At 43.2% G+C, this 15,805-nt stretch overlaps 1 protein-coding gene across 1 annotated transcript in view; it reads left to right on the plus strand.

Annotated features, from left to right (window-relative positions):
- pgap1 (post-GPI attachment to proteins inositol deacylase 1) overlaps positions 1–12,108 on the plus strand; it is a 23,291-nt gene extending 11,183 nt beyond the window's left edge. The window contains exons 11-26 of the mRNA XM_034109989.1: positions 402–445; positions 616–667; positions 746–823; positions 935–1,010; positions 1,256–1,329; positions 1,412–1,463; positions 1,545–1,611; positions 1,693–1,798; positions 1,916–1,954; positions 2,051–2,235; positions 3,580–3,810; positions 6,204–6,339; positions 6,432–6,482; positions 6,609–6,820; positions 7,487–7,591; positions 7,899–12,108. Coding sequence (XP_033965880.1) covers positions 402–445; positions 616–667; positions 746–823; positions 935–1,010; positions 1,256–1,329; positions 1,412–1,463; positions 1,545–1,611; positions 1,693–1,798; positions 1,916–1,954; positions 2,051–2,235; positions 3,580–3,810; positions 6,204–6,339; positions 6,432–6,482; positions 6,609–6,820; positions 7,487–7,591; positions 7,899–8,037 — 1,647 coding nt within the window. The 3' untranslated portion in view covers positions 8,038–12,108. The remainder of the gene's footprint in view (positions 1–401; positions 446–615; positions 668–745; positions 824–934; positions 1,011–1,255; positions 1,330–1,411; positions 1,464–1,544; positions 1,612–1,692; positions 1,799–1,915; positions 1,955–2,050; positions 2,236–3,579; positions 3,811–6,203; positions 6,340–6,431; positions 6,483–6,608; positions 6,821–7,486; positions 7,592–7,898) is intronic.
- Positions 12,109–15,805: the final 3,697 nt, after the last annotated feature.

The following is a 15,805-nucleotide window of genomic DNA, read 5'->3' on the forward strand; positions in this document are numbered from 1 at the left end:
TGTGTGTGTGTGTGTGTGTGTGTGTGTGTGTGTGTGTGTGTGTGTGTGTGTGTGTGTGTGTGTGTGTGGCGCAGGTTGTGTGTGAGAGAATAAATAAATAAGACAGCCCAATATTTATTTATTTCGCAAGTTCCCGCAACTTCACCGCACAAACCACACAAACCCGCATGTTTAATCGCATAATCAAGGATTTTTGCCCGCGTTTTTCTGGAGGGTCTAAATAATGAATCACACGGCTATGATTTAATCTAATCTTTCTTCTTTTACAGCCAGGTATGAACTTTTTTAGATGACTCTTGTTTATGCTTGAATATGTCTTTTACACAAAATGCATTTATGGAAATGGGCTTCCAAAGTCATCTGTACTAATTCTGATTGTGATTATTGCTGTTGTCCACCAGGAGCTGAGCAGCTGGGTGTACGGCTGTGTGAACGCGTCTTCATGGTGAGCATCTGATCAGGGTCATCTCCTTCCTACTGTGTGTTCTCCCTCAGCATCTGGATATTTGAACTGCCCTATTTTCTTCTGCACTTCATTACAACGGACGGATCATATGAAGTCATGTGTGCTTATATTACAGCACATCCAACATGTTTGATTTGTATATTTGACAGTGTGCAGACAGTGGATCTGTCCACAGCAACTGAGCTCCTGCCACCCTACAAGGTAACTGTCCTCTGAAGAGACACCCTCCTCCAGTCTGAGCTGGTGTTGGTTGCTCATGGTTACTGTTCTCCTCCTCAGGTCCTCGTTCTGAGTCTCAGCAACTTGTCCTCAGTTACTCATCTGCTTGTGTCTGCCTCCAACCTCAACGGCAAACAGGTACAGTCATGCTCTGAGGCCTGAGACGGCCCAGGACAGACGGAACAAACCGTCTGTACCAACCTGCTTCAGAAAGATGACTAATTGTTAAACAAAGCGTGTGGTCCACAGTTTACAGTGGAGTGCGAGTGGCAGAGACGAGCGTCTCAGACTCTGTCCGTCCCAGCTCCGCACGTCCTGTCCTTTGGTGAGCACTGTTTCTACGTTCATTTCCATCTACTGGTGTTTTGCTTTTTCAAATATAGTGGAGTGGATTTTTGAACCAAATGTTTAAATAGAACTCGTGTTTGGCTGAGGTGGAAAAGTCGGTGTATGGATGAAAGCAAAAGGTGACGATGTGCAATCGAGGCAGATTTAGAAATGATGCAGATGTTCTTGGATAGATATAGACTAGGAGGGAAAAGACACGTTACTTTCTGTCGCTTGTTCCAGGTCTGACTGCCAGCGATGTTTCTGTCGACTCCTCTGGACTTCTTCACATCATCCGGCTGCAGCACTTCCACCAGGTAGATCAGTGTTCGCTGATGCTCGCGGCCTCTATCACTGCTCTTCCTGTCTGACTGCATTCTGAACCCTCTGTGCCTTCAGGTCTATCAGGCTCTGAGGATTCATGTGGCAAGCCAGTGCAAAGTACACAAAGGTACCTTCTTGTTGTGATGCAGGCAGACACACTGCCCATCTTCAAATGTAATAATGACCACCACCTTACATGTGCCTGCAGATAGACTGCCCAACGTGTACAGAATGCATGTCCCGTGGTTTGGAGAGGACTCCCTAACCACCGCCAGGTCAGTGTGTCTCGGAGCTCTTTCTGCTGGCACTCACGTCATATGCACTGATTGTGACGCTTGATGTTGTCTGTCTGCCAGTGTGCCGTCAGTGACGGAGATCTCAGGGATGCTACACACAAGTCGTCCAGACAACAGCTCAGGTGTCTTCCTTCTGCTTCACACTGCCCCCAACTGCCAATATAAGGTACTACTCCTCGGGCGTGGGAAGTACTCAGACCACCGCTCATCATGGCAAACGTTTTCTCTAATCACCGATAAGAAGGCTAGAACATGATGTGAAATATATGGTTCTCCCCCTCAGGTATCAGTAAGGACTTCATTACCCCGGGTGTTGGGACAGGTAGAACTTTCTTTATTTCAGTTTGTTGCATTTAAACCACTTCTACATGTATTGTTCCCCCAGGTCTGATCAGATCTGCTCTCTCTTATTTTGCAGATACTGCGGTTCTGTGGTCCGATGGTGCCTGTGTACACGGCTGTTACCCTGCTCCTGGCCTGTAGGGGGCAGCTGTGCTCCATCCTGAAGTCCAGGCGCTCTGCAGACATGAGCCAGGCGGTGGGCAAAGGCCTGCAGCCCCATCAAGTCAATCTGCCCGTTTATATTCTGCACGTGTTACTGAGGTGAGGCTTTGGAAGTTAAATTAAGTGGACATGGGAGAAGTACTCAGATCTGGTACTTGAGTAAAAGTAGAAGTACTCCGATCTGGTACTTGAGTAAAAGTAGAAGTACTCAGATCTGGTACTTGAGTAAAAGTAGAAGTACTCCGATCTGGTACTTGAGTAAAAGTAGAAGTACTCAGATCTGGTACTTGAGTAAAAGTAGAAGTACTCAGATCTTGTACTTGAGTAAAAGTAGAAGTACCAGAGTGCAGGAATACTCTGTTACAGTAAAAGTCCTGCATTCAAAATGTTCCTCAAGTGAAAGTAGAAAAGTATTCTCATCAAAATATAGTGAAAGACAGTAAAAGTAGTCGTTGTGCAGCTTGGTCCATTTCAGAATAATATATATGATATGTTTTATAATGATTGATCATGAAAGTGTTCTCAAAGCTGGTGAAGGTGCAGCTAGTCTGAAGTACTTTGTAGACTGCAGGGTAGCTGGTGGATTTACTCCAGGTGCAACCAGTGGCGACTCGTCATTAGGGGCAGGCTGGCACAGCCCCACCTAGTGTCAGCAGAAAGTAATGCAAATCATAATTCCCCAAATATGCAAAACAAAAAATATGTTAAAATATATTATGTTAAGATCATATTTAATCATCTGATTCGTCTGTACATTGCTGTTTTAGTCTGCGTTCTTGTAATTAGTGTCTACAGTGTGCCTGTTGAGCGATGTGGGGCAAGCCCCTCTCTCTGCTGGTAAAATGAATGGGTGCTGTAAAAACGACGCTGCGCATGCTCAAATAAATAATCACCATAGGGGCGCTGTGCTGCCATACCCACCAAACTCCTCTCATAGCTCAGAGAGCTGATCGGCACGTGTGCCGCGGGAAGTGTAGATGTGAAGAGGAGACGAGAGAGAGCAGCGTATAGCCATTGAAATCAGTAAAAGGGAAAGAAAATGAACGAAGTCGACCGTCTACTTCAGCTTTGGTAAGTTCATTTGATGTCATAACTTCGGTTGATCTTCTGCTTTTTGCCTGTAGGCTATTGCTCTGCTGGGGTGATTGATATATTTGTTTACGTGTTTCAAAAAGCACCAGAAGCGTATATATATACACATCTAAGTGTTCGTGCCCCACCACTTTGGTACATGTAAAAAGGCCACTGGGTGGAACTAAAGTCTGATCTAAGACTTGATTATATTTCACATCGTTCATCCAGATCTGAAAAGTAACTAATGGTACACAATAAATGTAGTGGAGTAGAAGTACACATGTTACCTCTGAATTGTAGTGGGGTAGAAGTACAAAGTAATAAAACATTGAAATATGACTTGTACTTGCTTCTCCCCCCTCCGATCAGCTGTAGCTGGTTTCAAGATGTCTGGTCAGTTCTCTACCTCCCCCCCATGGATGCCCTCCCCTCAACCACACCTGACATGACATTCCATGAGGGTGGGGTACCAGTTGAAGAATGGCCCCACCCCCTGGCCCCTCTGTTTTACATCTGGGGGGCCGCTGTGGCGTTCTGGGGAAGTGCACTGCTGCGTCTCATCGTGAGGCTGATCTCTCTAATACTGGCTCCACTGCACAGGTAGGGTGGTATTTGGATGGTCTGCAAGCGTTTCAGTACGTGTGTTTCAGTGCGTATGTTTCAGTATGTGTGTTTCTGTACGTGTGTTTCATTACGTGTGTTTCAGTACGTGTGTTTCTGTACGTGTGTTTCATTACGTGTGTTTCAGTACGTGTGTTTCTGTACGTGTGTTTCATTACGTGTGTTTCAGTACGTGTGTTTCATTACGTGTGTTTCAGTACGTGTGTTTCTGTACGTGTGTTTCATTACGTGTGTTTCAGTGCGTATGTTTCATTACGTGTGTTTCAGTGCGTATGTTTCAGTATGTGTGTTTCTGTACGTGTGTTTCAGTACTTGTGTTTCTGTACGTGTGTTTCAGTACGTGTGTTTCAGTGCGTATGTTTCAGTATGTGTGTTTCTGTACGTGTGTTTCATTACGTGTGTTTCAGTACGTGTGTTTCAGTGCGTATGTTTCAGTATGTGTGTTTCTGTACGTGTGTTTCAGTACTTGTGTTTCTGTACGTGTGTTTCAGTACGTGTGTTTCATTACGTGTGTTTCAGTACGTGTTTCAGTACGTATGTTTCAGTACGTGTTTCAGTACGTATGTTTCAGTACGTGTTTCAGTACGTATGTTTCAGTATGTGTGTTTCTGTACGTGTGTTTCAGTGCGTATGTTTCAGTACGTGTGTTTCAGTGCATATGTTTCAGTATGTGTGTTTCTGTACGTGTGTTTCAGTACGTGTGTTTCTGTACGTGTGTTTCAGTACGTGTGTTTCTGTACGTGTGTTTCAGTACGTGTGTTTCAGTACGTGTTTCTGTACGTGTGTTTCTGTACGTGTGTTTCAGTACGTGTGTTTCAGTACGTGTGTTTCAGTACGTGTTTCTGTACGTGCGTTTCTGTACGTGCGTTTCAGTACGTGCGTTTCAGTACGCGCGTTTCAGTACGCGCGTTACAGTACGCGCGTTTCAGTACGCGCGTTTCAGTACGTGCGTTTCAGTACGTGCGTTTCTGTACGTGCGTTTCAGTACGTGCGTTTCTGTACGTGCGTTTCAGTACGTGCGTTTCAGTACGTGCGTTTCTGTACGTGTGTTTCTGTACGTGTGTTTCTGTACGTGTGTTTCTGTACGTGTGTTTCAGTACGTGTGTTTCTGTACGTGTGTTTCAGTACGTGTGTTTCAGTACGTGTGTTTCTGTACGTGTGTTTCAGTACGTGTGTTTCTGTACGTGTGTTTCAGTACGTGTGTTTCTGTACGTGTGTTTCAGTACGTGTGTTTCTGTACGTGTGTTTCAGTACGTGTGTTTCTGTACGTGTGTTTCAGTACGTGTGTTTCTGTACGTGTGTTTCATTACGTGTGTTTCTGTACGTGTGTTTCTGTACGTGTGTTTCAGTACGTGTGTTTCAGTACGTGTGTTTCTGTACGTGTGTTTCAGTACGTGCGTTTCTGTACGTGCGTTTCAGTACGTGCGTTTCTGTACGTGCGTTTCAGTACGTGCGTTTCTGTACGTGCGTTTCAGTACGTGCGTTTCTGTACGTGCGTTTCAGTACGTGCGTTTCAGTACGTGCGTTTCAGTACGTGCGTTTCTGTACGTGTGTTTCAGTACGTGTGTTTCTGTACGTGTGTTTCAGTACGTGCGTTTCAGTACGTGCGTTTCTGTACGTGCGTTTCAGTACGTGCGTTTCTGTACGTGCGTTTCAGTACGTGCGTTTCAGTACGTGCGTTTCAGTACGTGTGTTTCTGTACGTGTGTTTCAGTACGTGTGTTTCAGTACGTGTGTTTCAGTACGTGTGTTTCAGTACGTGTGTTTCTGTACGTGCGTTTCAGTACGTGTGTTTCAGTACGTGTGTTTCAGTGCGTGTGTTTCAGTACGTGTGTTTCAGTACGTGTGTTTCTGTACGTGCGTTTCAGTACGTGCGTTTCAGTACGTGCGTTTCAGTACGTGTGTTTCAGTACGTGTGTTTCAGTACGTGTGTTTCTGTACGTGTGTTTCTGCATGGGAAATAGGCCTCGTGTGTCTGATCTGAGTGTTTATCTTTTCCATTTATTTTGCCATATTTAAGGTTTTGTTTTTCCGTTATTTAGAAATGTGCGAATACCCTGATGGAAAGATGCATTATCATTTGATTTGCATGCATTTGTGAAAGTTGGAAGTGTAAACATTAGATAAAGCCATATTTCATATTCTTGGTGTATTTGCTTGACTTGTTAGAGTAACTCTCACAAGCCAGAAACAAGCTGTCGATATGCTTCATGTTTTAAGGAATGTTCTATAAATCAAGCTCCAGACGATACATGACCAAAGCCAAGGTAACGCCTGGTTGGAGTGGACATGTCTGCCCATTTCAGACTTTAGAAATATGCAGTTCAAAAATCCAGATTGAAATCCAAGCTCATGACCTCCTCTTCTTTGCAGACCATCCGTCTCTAGAGACTGCGGCACTCTGCCACGGCGGACCCTGCTCCTCATCACCCTGAGTCTAGCTGTTTTGGGGGGGGTATCCTGCGGGGCGCTGTCTATCTTTGCTGCCTTTCTGCTCCATCTCTACAGAGTGAGTCTCAGCACATGGGCAGACACAGTAGCAGTCATTATTAAGCGATAAACCACAACATTGACTCTGCTCCCCGGCTGCCTCCCTTGCAGGTGCTGAGGCTCCAGATGACGGAACGATCCTTGAGTCACATGTTAAACCTGGTGAGACTTCCAGCACCAGGTGACCCCTTTGGGGCAGTGTGAGGTTGCACTGGATGTGAATGCAGGGGCAGGGTTTAGCAGCTGTTCCACTTGGATGTTTCATACTGTTTCCCCCCATCTGTCCAGGCCCCCCGGCAGCACAAGGAAGCAGAGAACGGCTCGGCGGAGGGAGACTCTCAGAGCAGGTCTACAGAATGTAATGGCGCCCCCCTGCTGTCGGAGTGCGCCCTGCAGGAGGTGCGGGATGACTTACAGCTCCACCTCTGCCTGTCGGCGCTCTTCACGCTGCCTGTCATGCTGATCACACCCTCACTCATCCACTGGGTCCGCAACCTGAGGTAATGAGTGTGGGAGGTGGGGCGCCTGCTGGTGGGTCACCACGCCGGTGTTCATTACAATGTCTGCTCATTGCAACTGCATCATTAAGAGTGCTAGAGAGTGCTATGTATCTGTTTAAGAAAAATACAAATGTCAACATATAAAAACGACCACACCAATTTGCAGCCACAATCACACTGCAGCCGCAGCGCTAAGGTGGCCAGTCTATGAGGGAAGTAGTATGTCCACTTCCTGTGCCCTGACTCAGACCACACTCCTCGCCAAACAAGTCTTTCTCCACTCCCCTACATCACAGACACATATTGGCACATTGTTTTACAAGCTGCCTCATTGCTGGATCTCTAACTTCTTTGATGAGAGCAGCTGTTGAGTCTTTACCGCTCCAGAGGTGCTGTGCGTCTAATCTGACCTGGGATCTGTCTGTGGAACAGGGCTGAAAAGAGGACTCGCCCAACAAGCGACTTTCATGAACGATGTCCTTAGTTTTAAGTGTATTTCACAGTCATGTGCGTGATATGGCTGATGCCAATATCACTTCATTTAAGTGATTCTTTTCCAGTCACTTTTATAGCGAGACTTTAGACTTGTATGCAGACAGTAATAATTGTTGTGTGACACAATGTCGTGCTGAATGAGAGACGATCGTGTGTTGTGATCCTCTGCAGGTATTCCCCCCAGTTGGACCCTGACCCTTGTTGGCCGCTCTCGGTGCCTCTAATTATCGTGTACATGCTGCTTATAAACTGCAACACTTTAAAACTCAGCAACAGGTAAGCACATTGTCACCAACACATGCGCTCAGACTCGCTGACGGTATAAACCTAAACAAAGTAGAGTCACACATTTAAGAGAGAAACATCTGGGGAAACAGCTGGGGGTTTCATCAAGGAGCTACACCACCACATTTAGCAAATGGACAGCCTCATCGCCCCACTAGACACTAAGCAGGGAATGCCGTCAGTGAACAAAACATCTTGGAACATCCTCATCCCACGGCTCCACGTTTTCGTTTTTCCTTGTTTTACTTACGATGGCTGGTATGGTCCACCGTATAAATCTTTTCTTCATCTCTTTCAGTAAACTCCTGCCTCTGACATCCTGCATCCCGCTCCCTATGACCATCGCCATGGTGACCTTCTCTCCCCTCCACCTCTACAGAGTCAGCTACTTCCTGCTGGCGGCGCTGGTCCCCCTGGCCTCGTGTGTCCTGCTCTGACGGTATCTGTCTGCTTTCAGTCCACATCTCCACCATAACAAGCCTTTCTCTGGACTACAGCCCGCCTCCCTGCTCCTGCTCCGGACCCATCTGTTCTGGAAACACGCGCTCCGTCTAGCTGCCGTGGAGCAGAGCCATAGACATACATAGCTTGGGGACTGTCCGCTCGATGTTAGCACTAAAAGCCCCATGGACATTACTCCATGTTTTCCAATGGGAGGACGTAATGGCCCTGGAGCATTTGGTGCCAATATGGCTCCAAACGAAGGACTGACCTGAAACCAAGTTTGCCTTACTCTGTATTTCTATAGCTCTGCCTTCAAGGAGCACGAACTCCACTACCAGTGAAGCTACTGATACTAGAGTCTCAACAGGGTGTTACTGTTCAAATGTGTTGTTGTGTGAGTGTGGTTTCTACGGTCCACAGTGGCGTAGTTCACGGTGGGCCCACACTGTACACTGTACACTGCCTACTGCTTAGCGGTGACTTGTTCTCTTTACCTAACGACTGTCCGAGCACTGCCACCTAACCTGTGTACGCGCTCCATAGGAAACTCCAAAGTAACCATGTTTACATCCCCCCCGTATCCACCTCTGGTGCAGAACAAAGACAGCCAATGGAAGTTGTGCACCGGAGAAGGCTTTGGTGCATGTGCAGGTTCTGACGTGACTCTTTGTGTAAGCATGTCGTTGGCACCGCTGCAGGGCTTGATCCGGAGAGCCCCGTGTGAGACCGTCTGGTTTGAAGTGCCACACTTGCACACATTAGGATTAGGCCCGGAGGTAATGGAGGAATTGGGAGATTAAGATTCCAAACAGACAAACGATCAACTGGGGCTGGGACAAACGATCAACTGGGGCTGGGACAAACGATCAACTGGGGCTGGGACAAATGATCAACTGGGGCTGGGACAAACGATCAACTGGGGCTGGGACAAATGATTCCTATGTATTGAGTGTTATGTCAGAGACACCGTCACATGGTTAAATGCAGACGGTGCGTCACGGACATTATGTCCGTGTAAATCATGATATGGTCCTTGGTGTTCTGATACGATGCAGCTGAAGCTGTTGCTTTTGATGAAGTTTAAAAAGCAGCTTACTTACTTCCTCTAAGCCTGGGATTTATGTCCATTGGAGGATTATGGGATGTCTGCTCAGAACTGCAGCTGATGTACAGTATGAGTGGAGCTTCACACTGCACTGGGGCACTGAGAGAAGTGAGTTGTATCATAATGTCATGGTTACTGTAATCCCCGGTGTGCAGGTGAAAACTGAAGACCAAGGAAACGCCACCGCTTTGTCTTGCTTTTTTATTTTGTTTGAAATACCTTTTTCCGAAACGCAAACCTACCGGTCTGTTTCTATCTTCTGTTTTTAAATGCTTTCACTTAATGTGTAAGAACAGAGTTATTCTTTATCTTTGTTATTGTCAACAACCAGTTTAATACTCCAGCTGAAGCCCATTGTGCCCTCCCGAGGAAAGCATGAAAGGCTTGGTTATTTCTTTCAACAGCTGCCGCTGTACTTTAAAGGAAACAAGCGTGTGTGTGTGTGTGTGTGTGTGTGTGTGTGTGTGTGTGTGTGTGTGTGTGTGTGTGTGTGGTGATGGTAATGAAGGACTGTGGTCAGCCATTGCAACAGTGAACTCTCTGGCACAGTATCAGGCTGTTACACACACACACACACACACACACACACACTCTCCATGGAGTTGCTTGTGCTCTTCCAATGGGATTGTTGACAGCAGGAGAAACAATGGGAAGGAATCTGACTTCTCTGTGCTGTAAGTCTGCTTAGGGAACGATGTCACAGGATGTCACGCTGTTGGGTTTATCTGGCCTCCATTGCTTCACAACACATCATGATTGTTGTGATGACCAGTGTCTGAGGCCTATCATTGGTTCATTTACAGTATGTGGGTCACATGACGGTGATTGATCTCCCACAGCTGACCTAGAGTTGGATTCACATTGTGTGTATGTCGTGCCTGTGTTCAGGTGTTGTGTGTTTCTGTTTGTTTTAAGGGAGACGCTACAGGTGAACAGGGTTGACATTTTAGCATGTCCGTAATAGGGACATTTTATTTTTTCAAATGTGCAAATTAGGCATTTTCTCATTCAGCGCGTTCTAATTTGAATACATTTCAGGACCAGAAGTGTGACATTAGATAAGGTTTAAAATCCACTGATAGATTTGACATTTAATAGAGTTGTGTAGGATGTATCTTTGTGTCACTCCATAAGTCAGAACATACTATCAACCGGTTCATCAAATAATCCATTTGGACCTTGACAGTAAGACAGGAATGAGACTTGACACTTGGTGTATGTAGATCAGAGCATGAGAAACAACGTGTTTTTAAGAAACAGTTTTTAAGATATACTTTTCCAGCGCCTACATTTTGCAACACAGTACAGGCGATAGTGTAACACATAGACGATACCTACATGAAGACATGTGCTTTGTTTCAATATAAACAAGGCATCATCTTCAGCAACATGTGGGTCATTTAGGAGACATCTACAGGAACAAATGGACAAAGTTAGTCAAAGTGTGTTTTCTGGATGTTCTCTTGCCACTAGTCTGAAAGAAGACGTGAAGTATCTGAAAGTGACTTCCTGTAGTGTCTCATGTTGCTGAGCAGCTGCTGTGCCTTCCTGCGGCTGGCCCACCGTCAGGCCCCAGCAGCAGGGTCTTAGTGAAAGGATCCAGGTCTGCAGTGAAAGTGTTTGCTCACTAAAACATGCCTTCAACATGGCAGCATGATGTCACATGGTGTGGCTCTATGAAACTAAAGATAACTTCACCAGGCACCCATCCTTCTTGCCCCTGCAGTCAGCACAGTCATGAGTCAGCATTCTCTGCAGAGACGGCGCTTCTGTCCCCGGTGAGAATGTCCCGGCACAGAATGTCTGTGTCTATGAATTGATTACTGGTGGCGTAAGTGGTCAGCGTTTCTGTGCACGTGTCTGTTGGGTGCAGTTTCATGGTCGGCCTCTTTGTAAATGGGTGGTATACACTACTAGAAGAAATGAGTTGAGATTAGATGTGTTTTAACTTTTTATATCAATATAAATGTGATTATATCGGTGTTCACTGTGACATGATGTTTCACATTTTTTACATGATTCTAAACTGATGTACTATCACTTTGGCATTTTCTTTTTTATATTCCATCAGAAGAAAATAATCTTTCTTACTCACAAGATCCTTTTTTAACCGTATTGCCACTGACAATTGGTCAATTTGTCAGCTCCTCACTTGATCTACGACAGGAAGTAAAGAGTAAATGCTTGTCCAATAAGTCTTTACAGTATGATACCTCAGGCAGGCGTCTTGTTACTTTATACAACGTGCATATGTTTAAAAAAGCATTTGCTACAGACCAAGTTCAGACCGAGATTTGACGGGGCTTTGTGTCGAATCACGGTTTAACTTACTGAAAAGAATGACTCCGTCAAACCAAATCCCTTTTTAGAACAGAACATTTGAACGGATACATTTTCCCTTATGAATGTATTCCAGTGTGGAGTCAGTCGTAAACATGCTCTGGTGTTCTCAGCACAAACATCCTGATGAAAGACTAGTACAATACCACAGTAACACATACACAGGATAATGACAGCCAACGATGAATCAGTCCTTTTCTCAAGTAACCTAGCTGATGGTTTGTCTAGTACTATGGGAGTCAAAGTAATATTGTTCTGTTACTACCGTTTCTAAGTGCTTTAAAGTCCAGTAACCCTATCATGTGTCTTTATTCAGCTTCTGCCTACAGTGACTTCCAACCTGTAACCTCCTGCCAGCTCGTCCTTGTTGCGCACAATAAAGTGTCCTCTGACCTGAATAATAACCTGGCAGGTGAAGGAAGTGAAAATGTACCATATCTTTTTGTGTTGAGGCTTTGGTGTGAGAGAATGTTCTTCTCAGGTTTAAGCATTATTGTGTCAAAAGTGACTGCTTTGATGTTTTTATATTTCTCACATTTTTAATCTGATGTCATTGTAAACGGTCAAACTGTGCAATTTCTGGCACTATTGTTGTTACAATAAAACAAAAAATATATAATTGTTGTCTTGTTACTACGGTATCAACTATTGTTGTTGTTAGTAAAGACATGTTATTGAAAGAGCCTTACATTTCTATTATATATTAAGTGGAGCTGCTTAGAATAATAAAGATGTTAAATAGTCCTGCCCTAACAATGAAGTGAGATGTCAATCAAACATTAGGCGCCCACCAGGGGCGTCGCCTGGCCCTGAAAACATTCGGGGCTTAGCCCAGAGGCGCTACAGTGGAATGTTCTACTGCAACACTCCCCCCACGCAAACACACACAGTACACCTGCGACTGTTACAATGAAGGCTCGATAACCAGCTCACGGCATATAGGCAGGGGTACATTTCAATTTTTTACGAGTGGGGAGCGGACCTCACCTCCTCTAGGGGGGTCCGGGGGGATGCTCCCCCGGGAAGATTTTTGTTTCAATATTGAAGTTAAAAGCATCAATCTGGTGCACTTTGAGAGCAAAATGAAGAGAACTATGGATACCTCTCTCAACACATTACATTTAATTTTAGCTGATGCTTTTATCCAAAGCGACTTACAATGACCAATTACAGGGACATTCTCCCTGGAGTAACTAAGGGCTAAGTGCCTTACTCAAGGGCACACTAGTGGTGGTGTTCCAGGCGGAAACACCCATATGAAACAGATGTTCTTTTTCTTTATGGGTATTTTACAAATCACTCCCCTTTCAAACTTTATTCTTGTTTTACTGCCGTATAGTATTTCATACCTGTTTTTCCTTTATTCTCTTGTTTTTTTTATAACTATAATGATCATATGAAGGTGTGCCACGGAGATAATCTTTTGAATAATTTGTGACCGAACCGTTTGAGACCGACTGAGATAACTTAGACTAAAGTGAACTATCTAAACACTCAGAGTCCCTTAGCTCAGGGGTTCCCAAACGTTGCCATGCCAAGGACCCCATATAGCATTATCGTCTGGCGGCGACCCCCTTGTTGCAATTTTTTGTTTAAATGATCAGTACATTATGATGGAAAATATTACAAATTAATCATACAGCTTAATACATTTTCTTAATATATATTTGTATTAATAATTAATAATCAGTTATTCTTCAAAAAATTGTTGTATTTATCTTTTGTTTGTCATTCATTACATTCATTGTGTGTTCTGTTATAATTCTTAACACAATATTAAACAGTAATATCAACAGTAAACATATTTTAAAAGTGATTTCTGTCTTTATAATATTATATAATTTTGAACAGTAATATGAACAATTAACATATATGTTTAGCATTTTTGAAAGCTACTTATGCCTTAATAATATATATATATATAATACTCAACAGTAATATTAAGAATAAACATATTTATATTCACATATATAAACATCAATATTTGCTGCATCCGTGCTCTCATCCAGCTGCAGAGCGAAACATTCACTAGCTCTCACTTGCTCCAGAAGCTGAGCAGATGCTCAGTTTCACTCTCAGTAGCAGAAGCTCGATTCTGATTGGCTTGAAGGGCGGTCGTGAGATTTAAAATATATATATATATATATATATATATATATATGAATAAATAAAAAATATTAAAAGATTGGCATCAAAGGAAACATAGATTGATAGATATGATATATTAATAACATCTAAAAAAATAAAATGTAACTTTAAAAAAAAATATTCCCCTTTCCCTCAAACTTTTCGTGACCTCCCTGGCGGCCCCTGGCGGAAAAACACTGCCTTAGCTCACCTGAGTCTCAGTCTGAGAGGAGAGGACTCTCCTCCACTCCGGTTCAAGCTCCGTGCTAGAGCTTTTCATTGTGTTGATTTACATTTAACATATCTGAAGGGAGACTGGAATACAATATATATATATATATATATCAAAACAAAAAGCTAACATCTCATTTCAATGATACATTTCAAACACGGTATTTTCCCACATATTTAAGTTATATTTATTGATCGATGCATTCATGTTGAGAATGTTCCATTCAAAAATGTTATTATTAAAAAGGCATTTCCACCATAAAAGATGACTATTGAGATCTATTGTCAGGAATGTTAGTTGTACAGTATATGTATGGCCAGAGGGCAGGACCTATAAAATGTACTACCCTATAGCATTGTGAGGCTGAACAAAAGGACCTTTTGACTAAATGTAGTCTTTTAAAAAAACAAAAACATTTACTGACTTTTTGGGATAAGTAATGTTGTAAAATTACAACCGGGGGCCTTGTTTATTGTTATTTACTTTAAGATGTTTATTCTTAACCAGTTTAGCCCTGAGCCTGTTTTTCAGGTCTCGGGCTCGAAAATGACATTCCCAGAAGAAATGACCATATCTTCCCCTCTAAAAGGGTTAAATTAATAATCTTTTTTCTCAAAGTCATTTTACACACATTTGTATCACACTGATGCAGGACTTGCACACGCCTGTTATCTAACCGACAGGTCCGCACGCACTCTCCAGCTGAAACTCTCTCGTCTTATTAATTTAAGCATACTTAAATGCAATACCAGCCGCTCAAAGCGCAGTGCAGATTCGGTAATGAATAAAAGATAAGCATTCATTCACAAACTAAATCAGGAGACCTTTAAAGTTTTACGTTCACATCAAAGTATCAGTAGGCGTGTATGAAACACATGAATTCAAAAACAATTATATGCAGAAACATTTGCATGCGATAGTCCACCTTCTCTTCCCTTCCCTTTCTAACACACGGCAAATGCAGCAACAGTCCTCGTCTCTGTAATTAGTGGAATGCTGTTTATAGTACTATACACTATACTATAGTACTACAAATTATTTCAGCCAATACTTTAGCTTATTTTCAGCTACAGAAACCATTCAAATATTAAACTATTCAGCCTGTTCGGGAATCGATGGGAAACCTTCAACATTTTCAAAATATTTTATACTTTATGAAATATTCAGCTTTTTAAACTCTTTTTTTTTTTAACATTGAAGTCAATGGGAGATGCCTTCAAATCCTCTTTTCCTACACTTTGCGCCAAATGCTTCTCCTTCCACATAATTTCAGCCAGACACTTCATTCCAACTTTCAAATGATCACAATACCTTCAGCTATAAAACTTGTATAAAAGTATACATTTTTGATATCTTTTACACTTTTTGAGATATTGAACTTTGTTTGGAGCTTAGCAGAGAGGCCTTTTTCAGATTTTAACATTAGAGTGGATGGAGCAGCTCGTTAACTCTAGAGTGCTTTGATCTCAAAACAGAGAGGAGCATTGCTTGAAATTCTCCCCCAAAAATGTTTTAAACTTGTCATAATTCCCAAACCCTACACTCCTCAGACATATGTTTTCATTAAAAACGTAGGAAAACCTCTCCTAAATAAAAAAAAAATTAAGATTTTTTTAAAAAAAAATGCCTCTTGAAGGCATGAAGAGAGAACAAGTCCAGCTAGCTCCCAATAGATTCCCCATGTTAAATTGTTCTGGATCTTTCTTCAGAGCAGGGAGAAGTACACTTTAGACAAACTGATCCCATCTCCACATTTTACACACAAAACCCAAAAAAGCAAACATATTTCAGTTCATTGGGGTCCCTGATGCTCACGGTCTGGTAATTATTAAGAGCCATAGTTTTTGAACAGGTGGCAAAATTGTCAGATATAATCAGTCAGGGGGCCGGGCTCAAGGACGAAGACCGTGGCTCTCAGGGGGCCGGGCAAATACTGCGGCTCTCAGGGGGCCGGGCT

Source organism: Pseudochaenichthys georgianus, chromosome 21 (assembly GCF_902827115.2).
Source record: "Pseudochaenichthys georgianus chromosome 21, fPseGeo1.2, whole genome shotgun sequence".
In the NCBI taxonomy this organism is placed as follows: domain Eukaryota; kingdom Metazoa; phylum Chordata; class Actinopteri; order Perciformes; family Channichthyidae; genus Pseudochaenichthys; species Pseudochaenichthys georgianus.